The sequence below is a fragment of the Danaus plexippus genome, chromosome 8 (genome assembly GCF_018135715.1).
Source record: "Danaus plexippus chromosome 8, MEX_DaPlex, whole genome shotgun sequence".
Classification (NCBI taxonomy): domain Eukaryota; kingdom Metazoa; phylum Arthropoda; class Insecta; order Lepidoptera; family Nymphalidae; genus Danaus; species Danaus plexippus.
The window spans coordinates 25,759-44,939 of NC_083542.1; the positions used below are offsets into that span (position 1 = coordinate 25,759).

The window sequence follows — 19,181 nt, forward strand, 5'->3', positions numbered from 1 at the left end:
GCCTTAAAAATGTAATATATGTAAGATTTGTATTGTTTTTGGTATACTTAGTGACATTAGTTCAGGTTGGGTAACGGCTCAGTAAGTATGACTCACTCGCCAGCTCACCAGCTGACCCGAAGAGGACATTCGTATTTTCTGTAAAAGGTTTCAATTCTCCAATGTAATACTTTCTTTGCTTCTTACCAGGGGTTTTTAACTGTGACGTACATACTATATGTACCCCCCCCCCCCCAGATGTCTGGAGCCGACGTTCGCGACGTTTGTGACCTAGATATTCATAACTTTAAATATCGTTTCATGAGTTTCATATTAATTCTGTCGTCTTCGCTGTGACACGTAGCAACTCATGTGACTTGCTTCGTATTTAAGCAATTGTTTAGTGTCTAATTTCGTATTTAGGCAAAAAGTATTTCTCGGCCTCTATAACATAATTCATGACAGTCGATACAAAGAAAATACAACTTAGTATGTAAAGGTCAGATAACATACTTCAATAATATTTTTTAAGATTTTCACGAAGTCACATTTTAATAAAAGAAAAATAACCTCAGAACACGCACAGACGGAGGTTCAAGTTCAAACGGAGGTTTGCATTAAATATATTTCTACCGAACTGCAATTCGTTTATAAAATTAAACAGCATTTTTTAAGTATTTCTATAAAAACAACAATTGAAATAAGTAGGAAATTTTGTTTTGGAATTAAAAGTTTGTTGTTGTCAATCAAATGTCATTGATATATCCAATTAAGTAATGACAAACGGAATTCTTATCGCTAAAGGCAAGCGGAGGCCACGTTAAGTGTTAACACTTTCTTTGATTATTTTTAGTGTTTAATGAAAATACAGATATTAATAAACAAATGAATACTTTCGGTTACGACGATGAGTCGTATAACTTTTAAGTTAACAAAAACATTACACATTAAACTTCACTGTTGGAGGGACACTTCGGCGAGTGTTCTCTTCCAGTTGCGTAGGACCTCATCCCGGTCGAGAGCTCCGCAAGCTCTCGTCAGGGCTCCGAGGAGTCCACAGCGCGACACGCTGAGCTCAGCGAGCTTGGCCCCTCCGCCGGCGCGAGGGCTGACCGAGGTCTCCGTGTGAGTGTCCTCGCAGATCCGCGGCCAGGGCAACAGCGGCACCCGGGAGCAGCGCTCGTCCCTCACCAGCACGCGATGCTCGCGACCGGCGCTCGGGTCGAGCGGAGTCTGGGTGTGGTCAAGCTGCAGGCGACCCTCACAACGCGTGCCACACTCGTAGGACACAGTGTACCGCCACCACGTCAGGTTGCTCTGCTCCTCTACGACTTGCCACGGACCGCTGCTGAAAGGTGGACTGTTGTGATGACGCATATGACAGTAATATAACGGCACGAGAACATTACACCCGATACTCACATGTGCGTGTAGACGTTTGGGTAGTTGGTGAAGTCTGCGAGAAAGTGCGCGAGTCTGTCGGGGTGATGGTGAGGGAAGTCCGCCTCCAGTTGTGATGTGAAGGAGGGTCGCGTCAGGAGCAGGCCCGCCGCCGACAGGAGCAGGGTCATACGGAATGCCCTCCGCCACCACCAGCGCCCGCCCCTTGGAGACATGTTGCTAAAATAAAACAATGATGAGACACCTCGGATCAATTTTAGTTTTTGTAATCAAACAAAAGAAGCCTCGCCGGAACTCAGATTCAGAATAATAAAACTGGCGTCTTAGTGAGAAAACAAGTAACCTATTTATAATGATGTTTAAGAAACATACACAGGGATAAGAAATGGTAAGCAATATGTTAAAGGCAGAGTCCACAATAATATTACTACTTGTGAAATTAATAATTTAAGTGTATTGAATTAATATAATATACCAATTTAGAATTTTGGGAGAATTGATTGTATAAATAAAACAGATCATAAATAATACTAACCTTAAATGGCAAAACAGAGAAGTTCTCGAGAGTAAATGCAGTTGTCTGTTAAATCACTCAACACAGCACTGACAGATAGCGTCGTGTTCGAGCCAGTTAATAATTAAAAACAACGAACTTTAGATGTCGGTCCACATCAGTGTCGGCGCCGCGATAAACGAGACCATCGCCTGTTCCTTCCTGTTCCTGTTTCAGTCGGTCGGTCGGTCGGACGCCTCGCGTTACTACTTACTGTTTCTATATTTAGACAAATAACATGTGTTCAAGTTCAGGAACTAAACACAAATGCCACTCTGAACGCTCCAGTCTCCTCTATGGATAAAATATGGTCAGCGGCGATAGCTATTTTGTTGATTTTTGTTTCTTAAAGATTTAAATTCAGAGTGAATTGTTTATAGTTCTTGATTGAAACGATGTTGCTTTTATTTCACAAGATGTGTAGATACAAAGTTCGAAGTCTTCACATTCATGTCAGTTGCGGCCAGAGGACGCTAGAACTGCTTGTTAATCTGCACATTTATTAGTTTTGACAGTAACATTAAGAGCCGTATGAAACATTTTGTTCCGTTCTCCGGAGTTCCCTAGCCTACAGCAGGCTGTCACTGACAAGGTGTTTTGTTTGAAAATATTTGGGAATTTATTGCTATTCTACTCATAATCTATAACTGTCCAATGCATTTATTTTTTTATTTTCATCAGTCTTTTCGTCGTCTTCTTTCAGATTATTGTGTGCGATCATGGACGCTTTTTTTTTTTATAAAGTGTATCTGATTAAAAATGTTAGTTAAAAGTACCTACCTGGGTATGCAAAAATTAAGGGAATGTTCCAGCTGTGTGTACACTATTACTATAACTTTTGTTCCATTCAAACGTTGCAGGTAGGTTCATAATCTTATAGACCAGCTGTTATATTTGTCGATTGCGAGGTTCATGTAAATATCTATTTGTAAGTGTATTTTTAGTTTGTTAAGTGTCGTTCATATATTACCATGAAGCGGCTACAGTTTGTGTATTCTGTTGATTAGAGAAATAAGATCCAGAAACAGCGATCGCTTAAGGGAATATTATTAATTAATATCTGTTACATTTCCAGAAATAGTATAATGTAATAAACATTAATTAAATTTCTGCTTCAAACATTTTATACTTGTTAAAGAACTTGTCTTTTGCGTGTTATTAAATCAAGAGTAACAAAAAAGTTATTCCAAAATCCATTCGGGGGACACCACGACACCATCCACGGTATCTACTGCTTCATCATAATAGATTTCAATTTTCGTTTTATTTATAAACCATATTTATAAAATGTGCATTTTATCGCTTTGCTATCTTTGTAAGGGAGATCTTTGGAGTTTTGGGGAGGGACTGTAGACTTTTAAAATGATATCAGCAAGGAAACAAAAGAATACCGTGACGGACCGCGATGTTCTTACTTGACAGTGAAGGAGAACTCGGGAGCTCCGAAGTGAGCGGAGCGACGACAGAGAGAGAGAACTAATGGCGTTTGGCAGTGCAATCGACGGGCTCCTAATAAAACTACTCAGAGCACTTGTGAAGGAGTTCCTAAAGGATCACACAAAGGAGCTCACCGACCCATCTAGCTACCAGTATTTAAATGGACTATAATCTTTATAAGCCTCAAAATACTACCTACATCAAAATTTATATTCAATATTGATCGCTCTTTATAATGGCCAATCTTTTATATTAAAGTTTTATGCAAATATCCAGTGACCGGGTGTATTACACCGTCACCCAAGCTTTCGAAAGCGATGATCTACAGGCGAAGAGTACTCACGCTATCACAGGACACACATAGGGAAGTAAACTCTAAGACCTCGAAGAACATTCATCAAACACAAGACTCGAGGGTCGCCGACACAGACAACCTCCCAACAAAGAAATATGAACAAGTCAGGTTCATACAGTTGAAAAACAGGGATACAGAGTCGCCTCCAGGCGACACGTGCCCACCGGCCACCAGCTCGGTGAGGGTTGTAGGTAATGACTGGTACTTATTACTCTTACTGTTATTTATTGTATATCAGAATATAAAATATACGGAATGGTCTTAGACATAATTCATGAATGTTGTTGTTTTTTGAACTGTAACAAATAAAATGTATTTTATTTTAAAAAAAAGCGTGGGGCGCTTTTTAAGATATTATCGGAATGATAATCACTCTACTCATATCTGTCAATAAAATATTTATAACTATTGACACCATGCACCTCACGCTTTTTTTTAAATAAAATACATTTTTTTTATTCACACTAATATTAATTTATATTTACTGACATTTTTAACACTATTTTCTTAATTTAAATTTATTAAAATTTATTTTCTATTTTTTAGTTCGGTTTTCATTTGGTATTGGTTTTTTATTTGGTAACCTACTGTAGTATATGGAATTCATTTGTCAATTGTTTTTTTGAATTGGCGGCAAATCTAAAACTCTCGTTACACGTGAAAATGACCCTAAAAAAATTACGGTCAATGATTTAATGACTTTCGTTGTGTCCTCACTCAGCAACAACGATAGGCTGCCATTAGGATTTCGTTATGAAGCTCTATCTCAACCACTATTTAAAATTGGTTTAACGAGTTTTAGCGTGGACGTAGCAATCTCCGTGAAGATCCGCGAGAGATGTCCTTTACGACTACGACTAATGACGATGACATCAATGCTGTGCGACACATGATAGAGGTGGATAAGAGAGTGGCCTACCAGCAGCCACGGGCAAGCCTAGGCAATGGTATAAGTCGAGTTTAAAAAAATTTTCACGGACATTTAGGCTACAGCAAACTTTGCACCAGATGGACTCCCCACACCTTAAGCGACGACCAGAAACACCTTTGCATGGACATGTGTCGCGAAATGCTGGATGAGCGCAAGCGCGGAGACTCAAATGATGTGTCCGCCGTCGTCACCGGTCACGGGAGCTGGATGTATCACTACGAACCCAATAACATTGTTGACATCGACTCGACACCCGTCGGACACCGGCTGTCTCCGGCTACTGACGACGACAGGTGATTAAAATACTCAACACCCTCAGCGGACACTCGAGATGGATCACGTCACCTAGATGGAGAGTGGACTGCGAAACAGAGTGGACTCCGTACGACAGCCTCGAGGGACGCCGGACCGCGACCGGTCGCGGGCTGCGGAAGTGGTGTTTTAATTTTATACATATCTTATAAATGAAGGAGCCCCGAGCCGCGACTGAGTTGGTCCTTTGAGAAAGATAACGATGTGAATAAAACCCTGGAGCGTTCCCTGGACCCTTGAAACCACTCTAAGGGAGTGTGCGGGAGGCTCGGCCGGGAGGCCGGTCGGGATTGTGACTGAAACTCAACATTACTTCCGAGGTTTTTACTTAATTTATCTTAAACATATTATTTTGTTACATCGCTTGTTCGTCTCCCGCCCGACTCCGCACACGACGCCGTCTCGGGCGATGTGCCGCCATATTGTTTTCTCTCTGGGTCTGATCGCTCTGTCTCCGGATTCTCGTTCAATAAGCTCATATTTAATTCACACAGCGACGGTCACATCGCGACCTCAGGCTCCGCGCGTCGACGCGAGCGGCTCTGTCGGCGGACACTCGTACAATACATTCTGACGAGGAGTTCAGTCGCAGTATAAAATTACATTATCATGACATAAATTGACACCGGCTTCAGGACACTTACGTCTCTAGAGTACACTTACAAAAATAAATACATCCGCGCACCCTCCGCCCTCGGCCGCCCGCGCGAGGGAGGCAACAGGAATCAACATTTCCGATTTACAAATCCGAATAAAACACCGCCACCACACTGCACACGCCTCCCGCGGCCGCCCCGAGCGGGTCCGGGCGACTGCTACCGCCGTCTCCTTCTGCCCTTCCTGTATCCCTTCCCGTACCAGCCTCCGTCGTCCAGGGTCCGGTCCGGGGCGGGCGGAGGCTCGTCCTCGCCGTCCGGTCCGCAGCACGCGCACAGGTAGCGGCGTCCTCGCTCGCGGCGCCACGCCCGGCGCTCCGGCGGTGTGCAGCGGGTCGCGCCGTACCACAGGCAGCGGCGGGACGAGTAGCGCCGCGCGCACCAGCCGCACTCGGCGGGCGGCGGGGCGGACGGAGGGGCGGGCGGCGGCGGCGGCGGGAGAGGGAGCGGAGGTGGCGGGGCGGGCGGAGGACGCGGCGGCCGTGGACCCGCGGCCGGGGCGATGATGGTGTGGAGACCGGGGTAGAGTTGCGCGCGACACACGAGCACGGCGCGGCGGATGATGGCGGCCGCCAGCGAGGCGCTCGCCTCCTCGTCCCGCCGCTCTTCGTCCTTCAGCCGCCGCATCTTGTCTCCGTAGGGTCCGAGCCGCGGGGACAGCTCCAGCAACCTCCTGAGCCGGTCGCCGAAGTCCCAGGCGCCGTCCGTGGCCGCCCCGTCCGGGTCCTCTTTCTCCGTCTTGAGCGGTGGACGACCCTCGAGCTTGATCTCGGTCTCCCCGTCCGGCAGGAGCCCGCAGCTCCGCCGGCCGTTGGTGAGGGTCCCGAAGCCGTTGACCGCGAGGACGGAGCCCTGCGGCCTCACCATCCTGAACCTGCGGAGCGCCTCGGTGGCGGCCCGGGCGGCGGCCGGCGGCGGCTCCAGCGGCGCGTGCTCCGCGCGGAGCAGGATCGTGGTCTCCCCGGACTGGAGGCTGACCTGCACAGAGTCAGAGATCTAGATGAATAAAGTTACAAATTTCTCATTCGGCGAAATGAAGCGTCGCGAGACCGAGGTCGCTATGAAGTAACCTGAAAGGATCGCAGCGACGGCTTGACGTCCTCCGGGGGCGGCGGCGGGGAAGACGGGGGAGGCTGGGGAGGCTGGGGAGCCGGCGGGGAGGGGCAGGCGGCAGAGGAGCGCGAGGCGAGGCGGCACAGCGGTAATTCATCGTCCGAGTCGGTGGCTGAGGCAGAAGACAGGGAGTAGTAGGAGGTGTCGGAGTCGTCCTCGGCCGAGGAGCGAGGGATGGACAGCAGCGGGCGGCGGGTCGTGTGAGCCTCGGGTGGGGCGAGGGGCTCGGCGTGCGCGAGGAGAGGGTCCGCCCGCTCGCAGTACCGAGGCACCCGGAGACGGAGCCGGCGCGCCACCTGGGCCATCACCGCGTCGCAGCGCGCGTTGATCTTGAGAGCCGCGACTCCGTCCTTGGGCGTCCACTGCAGGTTGACTATGTAGAGCGCCGGCCGCTGGTGGGGAGCGCTCTGCATGCGCCAGAGTCGCGGGTAACGTCGCAGCACCTTGAGGCTGGAGCCCAGACACAGCACCACGTCCGCGGCCGCCGCGTGCCTGAGCGCCCCGGACCAGTTGAGAGGCCAGGAGGCTCGGCCTCGCTCCCCGAAGTGAACGATGGTATCCCTCAGCTCGCGACCGCAGTCGTGGCATAGTCTTCGGGTGGCGTGCGCGTGTCTCGCCGTGCGCTCGGTGGTGTCGAAGGCGCGCAGGTAGACCCGGCGGCAGGCGGCGCAGCGCTCCGCGAACATGTCTCCGTGGAGCTCGGCGAGCGCCCGGCGCGGCAGGCCGGCGCGCACGTGCAGGCCGTCACAGTTCTGGGACACCACGAACTTGAGCGAGCCACGCGCCCACAGAGCCGTCAACGCCATATGAGTGAAGGTGGGCTGCGCGCGAGAGACCTCCACTCGCCTGAGGATCGGCGGGACAGAGCTCATCAATACGACAGTTAGACTCGAAACGAATGAGCAGTATAGTGAGTGACACCAACCCTACAGTCTCCCCGCGCTGGAGTCTGGTCCACACTCCTCGCGGCCCGCGGTAGTCGGGGATGTCTGCGGCCGTACTGATGCCGGCGCCCGTGTACACCTGCACACAAGTAACATTACATTACAAATACACTACATGTTCAACTCCCCTATGCGTGTGTCCCATGTACAATATGCACACATATTTAATGAATGAATGTGCATAATACTTTAAAACCCTAAGACACAGATAGAAGCAGCTTCCGGCCAGTGTCAATAGAGTGTGCTTCAGAACTAACTTCAATATTTTTCTCAAGTTTACGTCTCGTTTTAGTTTCATCTCTCAATATCAGTTTTACTTCTGTTTAGTTATAAAACAGGAAGTTTTGGGAACCTGGGAATGAGCCATAGGAGATATTCTTGTAATGTAACTATACACAGCAAAGTTGTATCCTCTAAACTCTTACACGTCCCTCAGTTAAGATGTCCTTATAACAAACAAGCTACACCAACCGTTACATTGACGACATACATCCATCATGCACATGAACAATTAAAGAATTATCTTCTTCTAGATGACATACATGTTAGACTATTACTTTACTTTATAAAGACTACAATATTTTACTTTATAAATACGACAACTTCATTGGATGTGAACCACACATATTAACATTTATAGTGATTTTCATTTAAACATTGCTTTTTAAGTACAGTACAGTTGATGTACAGCACAAAAATACAAATGATAGGGAGAAGGCTGTTGGGCAAGTAAGCTGACAGACCACGAGGTGTTTGGCGTCCCGAAGAGCTCGAGCGAGGCGGCGGCACTTGTCTCGCAGGACGCGCGGAGTGTCCTCCACCTCCCTCGCTCGCTCAGCGGCTCGCAGGGCTCGCGCTCTCCGCAAAGCCGCGGCTGCCACACGCGCTGCCTCTCGCTCTGCCGCTCCCACATCCTCGTCCGCTGCTCCTCCACCCGCACCCGCTGCGCCGCCACTCAACCGTGCGCTGCTCCGCACGCCCTCGCGGCCCGCCATGGAGGCGCCCGGCCCGCGAGGCTACAGTCCGCCGCCCTCCGCCTGACTGACCCTCGATCGCTCACTGTCGCACATGTCGCCGGCCCTCCGGAGCGCACGAGATTCCCGTGCACTCGATCACGATGCCACTTGCAGCTGCAGTTGTGACAATTCAGTGTATTTATTCTGTGATACTGTCAAAGTTAACGATTGACGTTTTCAGACGCTGCCTAGGGTTGTACTAGCGAATAAAATGTAACATAAAAGTTATCGATATGTCGTTTTTTTACAATTTACGAAATATGATTTAATTAATATTTGACAGGGTGAAATATAATAGTTTCAAAATCATGAATGTTAAGATAGAGTATACAAGTGGTGTTAAATCCAAATAATAATTAAATATAATAGTTTTAAAACAATATAAGATTACAAATAATTTATATATTCTTTAGAGTGTCATTTCTCTTTTTTATATATTAAAAATTATTTTAATAATAAAATATTATAATTAAACTTAAACCAAAAAAGTTGTCTCGTGAAATATATTTTTCACGTAAAATAGTGTTACAAGAGTAAATTAAGAGCTTGAAGCCTGAAGAATCAAACAATCATCAAGCAAAAGCATCTATGCCACTCTTGAAAATTCCTACATACGATTTATCTGATTTCATTGCACTTCTTTATATAACAAGTGTAAAAATAAAATATGACATACATATATGTTTCTTACTTGACGAAGTAATCAGTCAGACCCTGGTATATGAAGCTGTATAATTTTAATTTAAATGAGCACAATATTTGTCGTTCAGAAAATTATGACAATTATTAACTTTATCACATATTAAATTAAGTTACATTTTAATTTCATTTATAATAATAATGGTGATTTGATTTAAATGTGTGCCCCATTTTTATATATTATCAGTATACATTTATATAACTGAATAAAAGTTTAATCATTTTGTCCGTAGAAAAATTATTTTCATAGAAAGTTACGTTAAGTTGTAACTTATTGAGTAGTTATATATATTTTGTATGTCCTATTTTTGTTTCGTCTACATTTTTTGTTGCCTGTTTCCTTATCATTGGATATAAATGACACTGACAGTTGTAGACAATTTCTTTTGCTGACTTTGACAGGTATGGCAAGTTGAGATTTTGTGCATTTGTGATAAATCGGAAATAATCTTTAGTTTAATGAAATAATCTTAGTGTTTTAAAATACAATTACAACACCAGTGGCATAGGGTGTCGTTTAAAGTGTATATTTCTAAATTTAATTGTGTTATTTTTCTTTCAGTCTTAGTGCGAAGGATCGGCTTCACCATGGTATGTTTTGTTTTCTATACATTTTATTTGAGTATGCAATTATATATTCTACAAAATAATATTTTCTATTACCGTGTTTTATAAATTAACTTCATTAGTTGTTTACTAATCATATTTCTGTTTCGTTATAATCTAACCTAGCCGTGTAATGTTTGGTCAGTCACACTCGACTTAATAAACATTTTAATTATTTTCAGCCCCGCGAAATTAAAGATATCAAGGACTTCCTCCTAAAGGCGCGCAGGAAAGATGCTAAATGTAAGTTTTACTTTAGATTTGTTTTGGTCGTTGTCGATCTTATTTTTTAACTGTTTAGTGACGGTGCATGTTCGATTCCAGCTGTGAAGATAAAGAAGAATCCCGAGAACGTGAAGTTCAAGGTCCGTTGCTCGCGGTTCCTATACACGCTCGTCATCACCGACAAGGAGAAGGCGGAGAAACTCAAACAAAGCCTGCCCCCAGGTAGGACCTCTGAGCTTCACGACTCACTCGCTGTAGTTAAGATGCAGTTTTATCATTTTTCTTAGTAATTTGTTTGCTGTTCATACAATCGTTTACCAAATATTTGCAGTGTCTCTTAATATATTAATTAATAATTTGATAAATATTAATATAGTATGAGGAGGCGTGTGAGTCTGTTTGACAGGTGATGGTGTTGCTCATAGTCATAGTTTTAAACAGCGAGGAGTTCTCATACATGTGTGTAGGGGTCGTGTTTTTATAACACATTGGTTTCAAAGAAAAAACCAATAAGTATTTGTTTTGTTACAAAGTTTAAACAAGATTTCATCTGTGGTTTTAAGAAAGTGGAAAAAAACTAATTTCCTAGAAAAGTATTCTTAATTTTCTCCTCTCTACCATTCAAACCATTTAAATAGGTGTTTGTATACTAAATATAATTGCAGTAAATACCAAGTGACCTGTGACAGGCAACCATCTTATGTTTCACTATCCCTAGTCACTACATGTAATCTGTAGTCTCTGTGTATTGGTCGGGGAGGTCTTGTAGTGTAGACTTCCTTGCTTGGTGCTTGTGTCATTTTTTAATATATAATTGTTTGTTTCAGGTCTCCAAGTCAAAGAAGTTAAGTGAAGTGACCTAGACTAAGTTAATAAAAAAAGTGTAAAAACAGTTTGCCTTTTATTGATATCACATTAAAGAAACAACACTAGTATCATGAGCAAATAAAATATAACTTCCAGACCAACAATCTGATTTATACTTAAAAGAAACAGATCCAAAGGGATTTTCCTATTCCTAGTAGTAGCAGGTTATCATACTTTAGAATGGCAATAACAGTTACTTGGAGTTTATATGATTTACATGAAGTGAAAAGTAGTGTTAGACTGGTGAGTCTAGAAGTAGCTTCATCACAGTCCTGCCAACAGACCCGTCACACCCGCTGGGCACCGCTGAGTGCTGACTAGTGAAGTGCTTCAAGACAATGTATTTTCATGATTTATATTAACTTGGATAAAAGACTTCACTATCACATAGTTTTATAACCCTTGAAGTTTCAGATAATAAATGTTCTTTATATTTTAAAAGAATATTTTAAATGTGTTTTACGAGGTCAGTAAAACGAGTCTCAGTTTTATTAGTTGTTAACCAATAAAAGTATTCTGGCATCCACTAGCACAACAAGTTTGGTGCGTATATAGTTCAAGTTAATAACATTATTTATTTATTAAGTCACGGAAAACTCCAACACTCCTCAGTGTACGTGAAACTGAACGCCGAAACACTAAGCTGTATTGCTAACAGTTGTTGTCTGCGACTTCAGGTGTATATTAAACCCTCCGAGATAAGAGTTATCAGTTATGAGGTTTGAAACAATGTCCTGTACATCATCACCTGACCTGGTCACCGTGGAAACACCTGAGAACTTACGATTGCCCTTCCATATAAATAAAATTGGAGTGTCTGCTTGTAATATTGAAACAACCATATTTACTATACCCGTATGAAATATATACGGTACCCCGAGTAGAATCTACCTACATCAAAAAATTTTTTTTATAATTTTGTCTGTCTCATTGTTCAGACTAATATCTGAAATGGCTGGACCAATTTTAACTTGACTTTTATTGGCGTATAGCTGAGGTAATAAGTAGAAGTAATTGAGGCTAATTTTTGTCCTGACACCGAAATTAAGCGTTACAACGCGCTAGTGTTGGGGGGGGGGGGGGCGAATGAGGCGATTAAAGGTTTTATTGTTTTTTTTGTACGAAAATATGAAAATAGGCCTTCAATTGACCAGTCAATAGAGTAGTAATTCGGAATTACAAAGTGAGAAGTGTCTGTTTATTTAATCTATGGACAACGGCTTTGTCTCCACTCCTCTAATGACTAACGGTGGAAGTATTAAGTTCTTATTTAAGAATTAAATTCTTGAAAAATCTACTATGAAGTCGTGTTATACAAGTCGAAAGAATTTATTTTTAAGAAACTAGTATTAAATATATATGGAGAGAAAGAAATGTGAAATAAAAGTAGTGTTTTGTAGCTATTGAAGAATCCAGCACGGTTCAACAGAAAGAACCGCCGTAAGCTTTGTCGAGAGCGGATGTGCTGTTGATGATGATTAATGAACCTCCGAGAAAAACAAAGATGGCGCTACTTACTGTTCGAGTTTGTCATTCAATCACGAAAATAAATAGGTACTTAAAAGAATTAATAGTCGCGAGTAAAATAAATAACTGCTATTAAGTAAATAGAATAGAAAAAAATATATGCAAAATTATTCTTAAAATACAACATACTGTACGAGTTCACCGGAAGGCAATTTTGCTAAAAAAGACTAGTGTTTTATTAATGAGTACGGCGTTCGATGGTAACTGTGTCAAATATAATTAAAGTGAAATACTTATTCTCATGATGTGAGGGTCTCGGTTATCAACCGTGAATTGGGAAATATGACCAAAACCACGAATTCAATTACTATTATTTTGACTTTATTTATTTATTATTAGCATGAAATACACTCAACTAATGAGTCAACTTTAAATTAGTCTTTTTTGTGAAATAGTATTTGCAGCTATGAATATAATTCAATTTTTATTCTTCGGTTTTTACTACATTTAAACATTAGAATTTATATTTTAATTTATGAATAGTGATTGAAGTTGGAGGCTGTAGCTTCGGTTCCATCGCTAAGAAGATTTTTAATATATCATTTATAAATCTTTTAAGAACACAACGCCCCAGATGGAGGCCATTCAAGAGACTAAAACTTAAACGACGAATAACCGCGTGTTGTTACAGACAGTCCTTTAAACTGTTATAAAACAATGTTAGGTTTTATTGAACTTCGAAGCGGACGAAGCCAGAGTGATAGCTTCTGTAAATGTCTCAGTTCCTTCGTTAATAGCAAGCTTAGTAAAACATATCTACCATAAAACACAGCGTTCCTGTGTCTGGTGAGGTGACTAGAAGCGTTAGGTGGTTGGAACCACTGTCACACTGAATAGTCGAGGCACATATTAGTGCTGTGAGAGCGCCGGACGCCGACACATTCCTCTAAGTTTTACATTGCGGCCAAACTCTTAAGACTCCGAATATGTATTTGATCGGCTGGCGGTAGTTTAATTATTAAATTAAACCGAAATCGAGAGGTTTTTCTTAAAAATACATAGTATGGCCAGACATTTGCGCCGTAACTACTGATGGTACGGATTGTTTATATTTTTTTTTAATTAATAGTAAAAATAAGAGCTTTAAAATGTTAGTCCGATCATAGACTTCAAGTGGCTCAATAATTTGAATTGCGTTAATTCAATGGAACCTACTCAACCGGAGCAAGGTCGTTTCGTTTGCTTTTGCTTAGGTAGGTAACAGACAACATTATATATTTTACGTTCGCTCTTCATATTAACTTCCATTGAAGCATTACATTATATATCAAACTATTCATTTCTCCTCGGCTGTCTCATGTCTGTCCGTTAACTGTCAATCTGTACAGACTATAGGCGGTGATAACCCAAACTAATTGTATTTTAGTAGCTTTCTCGACAAACATTTAATTAATTTAAAACGGTTAATGTAATAATATTATTAAATATATTATTGTAACTTTTGGTATAAATGGTAACAAGTGGAAAACAATTGGTGAAAAATGTTACCCATTGCAGCTGATAGTGATGATGACGAGCGAAAGGAAGTGACGTCACATGTCATTACATGTATAGCCGTGACCTGACGGGAAGAATTGACTCTGTAAATAATCTCCTCATCGTTTCTGTGTCACGTATGTTCTTTGTCATCAGGTATACCTGCTGTAATAATAAATGTAATCGAATGGAATAATATTCACTGTGATAAGGAATCTCATTATAATCAGTTCTCAAAACTCTATGTATGTAATGGTGAAATTGGTCACTGAGAAGACCAATGTAACCGTAATAGTCTAGGATTCAACTATTTGGGAAAGAGTTAACAATAAGTACAGCAGTCTCTATTCTTAATATTTATTAGATTTTTTTTAGTTAAAATCGGAGTTGGGCTTAACTAGAAAAAAATATTGTCCGTCCAAATGACCAGCGACATCTTACTTACACGCGTCCTCAGAGGATTTGAAAGGCTCAGCATGCCGTTCCATACTGAAGGGCATGAAATTTACTTTAAATCATTTTTTCAGTTTGTTGCACATGTTCATCAACGTTCATCTCTAAATCTCACAAAGTTTATATCCTTACGTCAAACGAAACGACATATTTAAAGTAAGGAATACTTGAATTTTTTAACAGATCTTGGATTTGATCTTGTTAAGTGCTATCTGATTCATCTCTGATGTTTTGGCCTTACGGCTCATTACAAACGATCACCTAAATCTGATTAACAGTTCTATTAAAAGAGACGTATATCTTCTTTCTTTCCTAAGAAGTTAAAGCACTCTAAGAACTTCGACTTCGATGTTATAAAGCATAATAAACTTAATGAATATCGCTGTCGTTTATAAGGAAGTCTCAGTACGTCGTTAGTCAACTGTTGGTTATATTTAAGGTATAACTTAAAGCACTTTGTGTACTGGAGTAGAAACAAGAGATTAAAGTTAACGATTTAGTGAACTCCTGGTTCACAATAACACATTTCCCCAGCAGACACACAACAACGACGCTCGTAACTAAAAACATGTAGCCTTCTCGAAGTCAAAGTCCGCCGAGCCGAGTCGACGACGGCACATAGAAACGAAAGAGTATTAAAATGAGAGTTATAACAACGGGAGAAAACATTCCCCGGCGCAGCCTAACGAGGGGAATACTTGGTGAAGTCAGTTTGAGGCAGGCGCCCGCCGGTGAAATGGAAAATAAAATTATCATAGCGAGGCGGGGAACTTCCCGACTTGATTACCTCTCCGCAATCTTGTTTCGCGTGTACTTACTTAGTGTTCTGGAGTTCCACTACACACCTCCGCCTCTTGGCGCGCCGTTAAAAGTTACGGCTCTACTCTTATATCCCTAATGTCGCTGTTTACTCGTCTGCGGTATAATTAATATTCTCATATCCATTTACCTGAAAAGAGGCTTTACATTGTTGGTCGGTTAGAAGCTAGTGCACTTTCATAAAAGATACCAAGTAGGTATGTGATGTAATATATTTTACAAACCTAGTGATATGCATAAACATAACTTATGTGTAAATCTGGAACTAACAATAATACTTTGATTAACCATATTTCACAAACATTAACTTAAGCTTCCCGCCTCCTGCCGTACTTCAGGTTGCCCGAATTACCAAACTATTGTTTGGATAAGAATGTTTTTTTTACGTTCTCAAGAGCTGATGAATCAGTTTCGATAAACAATCTTTCCAACCGATCATATTTGAATGATCCGGGAATTAAAAAAAATATGTAAAAATTACAGTAGACTTGATTCCTTAATTTTATACATCTGTTAAAATTCCTGATACGTTAATAATATATTAGGAGAATACACTTATTGCGTTATCAACTTCAGAGTTGTAGGGCAAAACATTTTTGGAGTTAACTTACTTGATAATCTCCTATTTATTGAAGTCGGGTAAAAATAGATTACAATTTGAACAAGTGATTAAGACCCAAGTAAAATGTCATCATTCATATTTAAATTAAATGTTTAGACGCACGGACAGTCAGCGCAAATCAGTTTCGGAAATCGTAGTCGACGACGGTTCACTATATACTATATATCTATAGCTGGACGTAACAACTTTTATTTTTTCATTTGTTTCTACCCATGTTCATAAACAATTAATATTAAAAACAAAACTGGTCGACCAATGAATTATATACTTAACAACCCTTAATAAATTCTCGATATATATTAATGTCAGCTGCACTTCAATTTTCTTCCAAACATCAAACCTTGTAACAACACCATCAAAAAATGCTTATCATTTATTAACTTTTAGCGCTCCATATCATTTGTCTTTCTCCTCATCGATCGATTTGTTGATCCTGTAGTTTATCTAATGCACCGCTGGACTTCCACTGACAGGGACAGGTTAAGACAGTCAGTCTTGACATGGCGAACATGATCGACTGGCTTTGACATCGTGGACTTCTATTGAATCTACCAGCCCACCTCTTGCCCACGGGACTACTAAAACTTACCGTCAGCTTTCTGTCTTTCAGAAACATGAAGACTTCTGTTGACGACAGTCGCTCCGAAAGCACTGAATTAATTGGCGTGCCAAAGACTCGATGTTATCTCCGCTACTGTTTCTTGGCCTAATTTAACTCCATGCCAGACACAAGCTTGTGCAACACACAAGAAAACTACCTTCGCTGCATTGCCATAGTAATCGGATCCTTGGTATAGAAATTTCCAGCAAAGTTCACTTTCGGAGTCTAGACACTTGGTGTATCTACTGTAAGTATATTTATTTAATAGTTTTTTAATATTCCTGACATCTATTTTTATTTTCTATTGCACCAGTTTACTAGAATGTAATAGTGATAGTGGATGTTACGAGTGGTGGCGCCACGTGTCCGTCGTGTGTCCTCATGTTTGCGGAAGTCCGTTCTTCTGCTTCCTCCCTCACCACTGTGAGCGCTTCATTAATATTAAAGCGTTACTTTTCATTTGTATTACCATATTGTAATAAGTTGTTGTTGCACCGGGAACATTTTAAATACATTTTATGACCTATGATAGGTTTTAGTTTAACTATTTGAACCATAGAGGCGGTGGTGATGGTGATGTTGTTGGGAACGACGATGATAATACTTACACAGTATCTTAATCGTAACATTTCTTTGCAAGTCACTCGTGAATTATGTATGTAGGAGTGTCGTTTAAGATAAGTGTGAAAATTAAATAAGCTTTTTTGAAAACATGATTTAATTTACTGCCTAAAATACCTATATTTTAAAGTGCAATACTGCCAATTAATTCCAGTCCATCTTCAAGCGTGTATCCGAAGCTTTATGAGGATCGTAATATTGTCTTATTAACCTTATCTTATTATAGTTTTGTATCAAATTAAGCGGGAGTTTTCTTAAAACAATCATTAAGCGAGTTTTTCACCGTTACATATAACAAAAAAAAATATTAAATTATGCTGTCATTTGATGAAAACTAATTCAAACATGTCTTGTTGGTGAAAAAGGTCTCCACTGTCTTAAAAAATTCAGTCACGAGAGACATTATATTTCAACTAATTCCTTGTGAAACCAATATGCCCAAAACCATCAAGGTCAAAAAGTATTACGAGCTCTCTAACGAACGAATCTCTGTACAACCTACTAAAAGACTGCGGCCTGTCCAGAACTAACGTCAATCCATCCTTAGACCGTTCTTCGAAATCAGCCCTGGAAGTTCGTTTTCAAAATTGGTTAGGTAGAGAGAGGAGCTTGGATGGTGGAGGTGAGTGATTAACGCATGTTAGATAGGGGCCCCTTAAACCTACAGTTTAGGTTTAAGGGAAGAAGAAAAGAAGCTGAGAGAGAAGGACTGAGAGGGGGTTATAGGGGGGACAGGGGAGGGCGAGGGTTAGGAGCTTAGAAAAGTTTTGACAACTGAATGCTGTATATCTCAGTTTACACTTCACGGGACATCGGACGGAGGAAGTGTCGCTTTGTGTTTGAGAGATTTAAATAAAAATCAAAAATAATACTTTTGAGCAGTTTTATGTTATTTTTTTTATAAAATAACAATTTTCTTATCATCTTACGTTATAGTTGCAAAATTATCCAGTCTTTATTTGTCCTCGTTTTCAATGTGATGATTATTTCCCCTCTTTAATTCCGATTGTTCGGAGGTATTCACACGAGCGTAACACGAGTCCTACAGAATGAGATAAAAGAAATTCCTTTGATTCCTCCGAGTACCCGACAGTCGGACTACAAATTAATTATTGGTCGGTCACCGGCCTCCATTATTAGAGACATAAAAGTAGAGAACAAAAGGCTTTTGTCTAACGTCGACCTTTCACAAAGGTCGGAGGTTGTTTTTAACACGAAGCTACTCATGTTTTAATTTGTACTTGTCCCTAAACAGACGAGACGCCACTGTGACTAGCAACAGCTGGCTAGAAGGGATCTTGGAATTAAATCCAATCGAAACAGACTTAACCGAGTAAATGAAAAAAACCTGAGGTTCAATAGTCAAAGTACAATTTGACGCCAGTATAGTAAGGACCCGAGGAAAAGTGTATCCAAGCAAGCATTCTGTCTATTAGAAGAAGTTTTATTATTAAGAAACTATTACTCGGTGCTGTGATTTAGACCGATAATAATTTTTCACTTTACGCGGGCGGATGTCTTTCGGGCATTCAATTTCAATACTTAATTATTGAGTTTAAAATACACATATATGAATTTATACTGAACGTGTGCGCGATTTAAACCTATTCCCTGGTTCACATTAATTTTATAAAAACAAATATTCAAGGAGTGTGTCAAAGTTCCGGAGACTCCGTCCTCTGTCCACACACCTAGGAAGCTCCTCTCATATCTAGATGAAAACTGATCTAAGACTTTCAACAACACAGAGGCGGTTCATCATACATTTAAGTTTCTATTCTAAATTTTGACGTCGGAATGGTTTCTCTGTGAGTATTTATTTTCGGTGAGAGTCGAGGAATGTTCAATGAAGGCACCGCCTTGAACTCGTGGAGCGGGCGATGGGAAAGCTCTGATGTATGAAATAATGACATGTAATTAATAGGAGGATAAATTAAAACAGACCTATTATATTTTTCTACACTGTAC

The 19,181-nt window shown here is 41.2% G+C and overlaps 3 protein-coding genes and 1 long non-coding RNA gene across 6 annotated transcripts; 2 read left to right on the forward strand and 2 right to left on the reverse strand.

Annotated features, from left to right (window-relative positions):
- Nucleotides 1–813: 813 nt before the first annotated feature.
- LOC116775415 (uncharacterized) lies at nucleotides 814–1,595 on the reverse strand. Of its 2 annotated transcripts, none has more exons than XM_032668325.2 (2): nucleotides 1,402–1,595; nucleotides 814–1,324 (listed from the first exon to the last, which is right to left on the reverse strand). In XM_032668325.2, the coding sequence occupies exons 1-2, from the start codon at nucleotides 1,593–1,595 to the stop codon at nucleotides 934–936; spliced, it is 585 nt and encodes a 194-aa protein (XP_032524216.2). In that variant the 3' UTR covers nucleotides 814–933. The 2 variants fall into 2 exon arrangements, with proteins under 2 accessions (XP_032524216.2, XP_032524211.2); XM_032668320.2 differs by having other exon boundaries at nucleotides 814–1,327.
- Nucleotides 1,596–2,388: 793 nt separating this feature from the next.
- On the forward strand, nucleotides 2,389–3,894 carry LOC133318842 (uncharacterized). The gene is made up of 3 exons (XR_009752590.1): nucleotides 2,389–2,525; nucleotides 2,637–2,793; nucleotides 3,356–3,894. It is a non-coding gene; the product is annotated as an uncharacterized LOC133318842 (long non-coding RNA).
- A 1,743-nt stretch (nucleotides 3,895–5,637) lies between these two features.
- On the reverse strand, nucleotides 5,638–8,950 carry LOC116772095 (NAD-dependent protein deacetylase sirtuin-7). 2 transcript variants are annotated; one of them, XM_032664140.2, is made up of 4 exons: nucleotides 8,425–8,950; nucleotides 7,663–7,760; nucleotides 6,695–7,583; nucleotides 5,638–6,620 (listed from the first exon to the last, which is right to left on the reverse strand). In XM_032664140.2, the coding sequence occupies exons 1-4, from the start codon at nucleotides 8,674–8,676 to the stop codon at nucleotides 5,784–5,786; spliced, it is 2,076 nt and encodes a 691-aa protein (XP_032520031.2). In that variant the 5' UTR covers nucleotides 8,677–8,950; the 3' UTR covers nucleotides 5,638–5,783. The 2 variants fall into 2 exon arrangements, with proteins under 2 accessions (XP_032520031.2, XP_032520039.2); XM_032664148.2 differs by having other exon boundaries at nucleotides 5,638–6,602; nucleotides 8,425–8,949.
- An 855-nt stretch (nucleotides 8,951–9,805) lies between these two features.
- Nucleotides 9,806–11,119, forward strand: LOC116772111 (large ribosomal subunit protein eL38). The gene is made up of 4 exons (XM_032664159.2): nucleotides 9,806–9,987; nucleotides 10,185–10,245; nucleotides 10,327–10,449; nucleotides 11,055–11,119. Exons 1-4 carry the CDS (start codon nucleotides 9,985–9,987, stop codon nucleotides 11,078–11,080), a joined length of 213 nt encoding a protein of 70 aa, XP_032520050.1. The 5' UTR covers nucleotides 9,806–9,984; the 3' UTR covers nucleotides 11,081–11,119.
- The last annotated feature ends 8,062 nt before the right edge of the window (nucleotides 11,120–19,181 follow it).

Bases quoted from the DNA above. Each gene is read 5' to 3' on its own strand.
- LOC116772111 (XM_032664159.2), top strand. The intron at 10,246-10,326 runs GTAAGTTTTACT...GTTCGATTCCAG, and splicing joins GCGCAGGAAAGATGCTAAAT to CTGTGAAGATAAAGAAGAAT. The intron at 10,450-11,054 runs GTAGGACCTCTG...TGTTTGTTTCAG, and splicing joins CAAACAAAGCCTGCCCCCAG to GTCTCCAAGTCAAAGAAGTT.
- LOC116775415 (XM_032668320.2), bottom strand. From the start codon at position 1,595: ATGTCTCCAAGGGGCGGGCGCTGGTGGTGGCGGAGGGCATTCCGTATG. The intron at 1,328-1,401 runs GTGAGTATCGGG...TCCACCTTTCAG, and splicing joins CCAAACGTCTACACGCACAT to CAGCGGTCCGTGGCAAGTCG.
- LOC116772095 (XM_032664140.2), bottom strand. From the start codon at position 8,676: ATGGCGGGCCGCGAGGGCGTGCGGAGCAGCGCACGGTTGAGTGGCGGC. The intron at 7,761-8,424 runs GTCTGTCAGCTT...ACTTGTGTGCAG, and splicing joins GGGACGCCAAACACCTCGTG to GTGTACACGGGCGCCGGCAT. The intron at 6,621-6,694 runs GTTACTTCATAG...TTATTCATCTAG, and splicing joins CGTCGCTGCGATCCTTTCAG to ATCTCTGACTCTGTGCAGGT.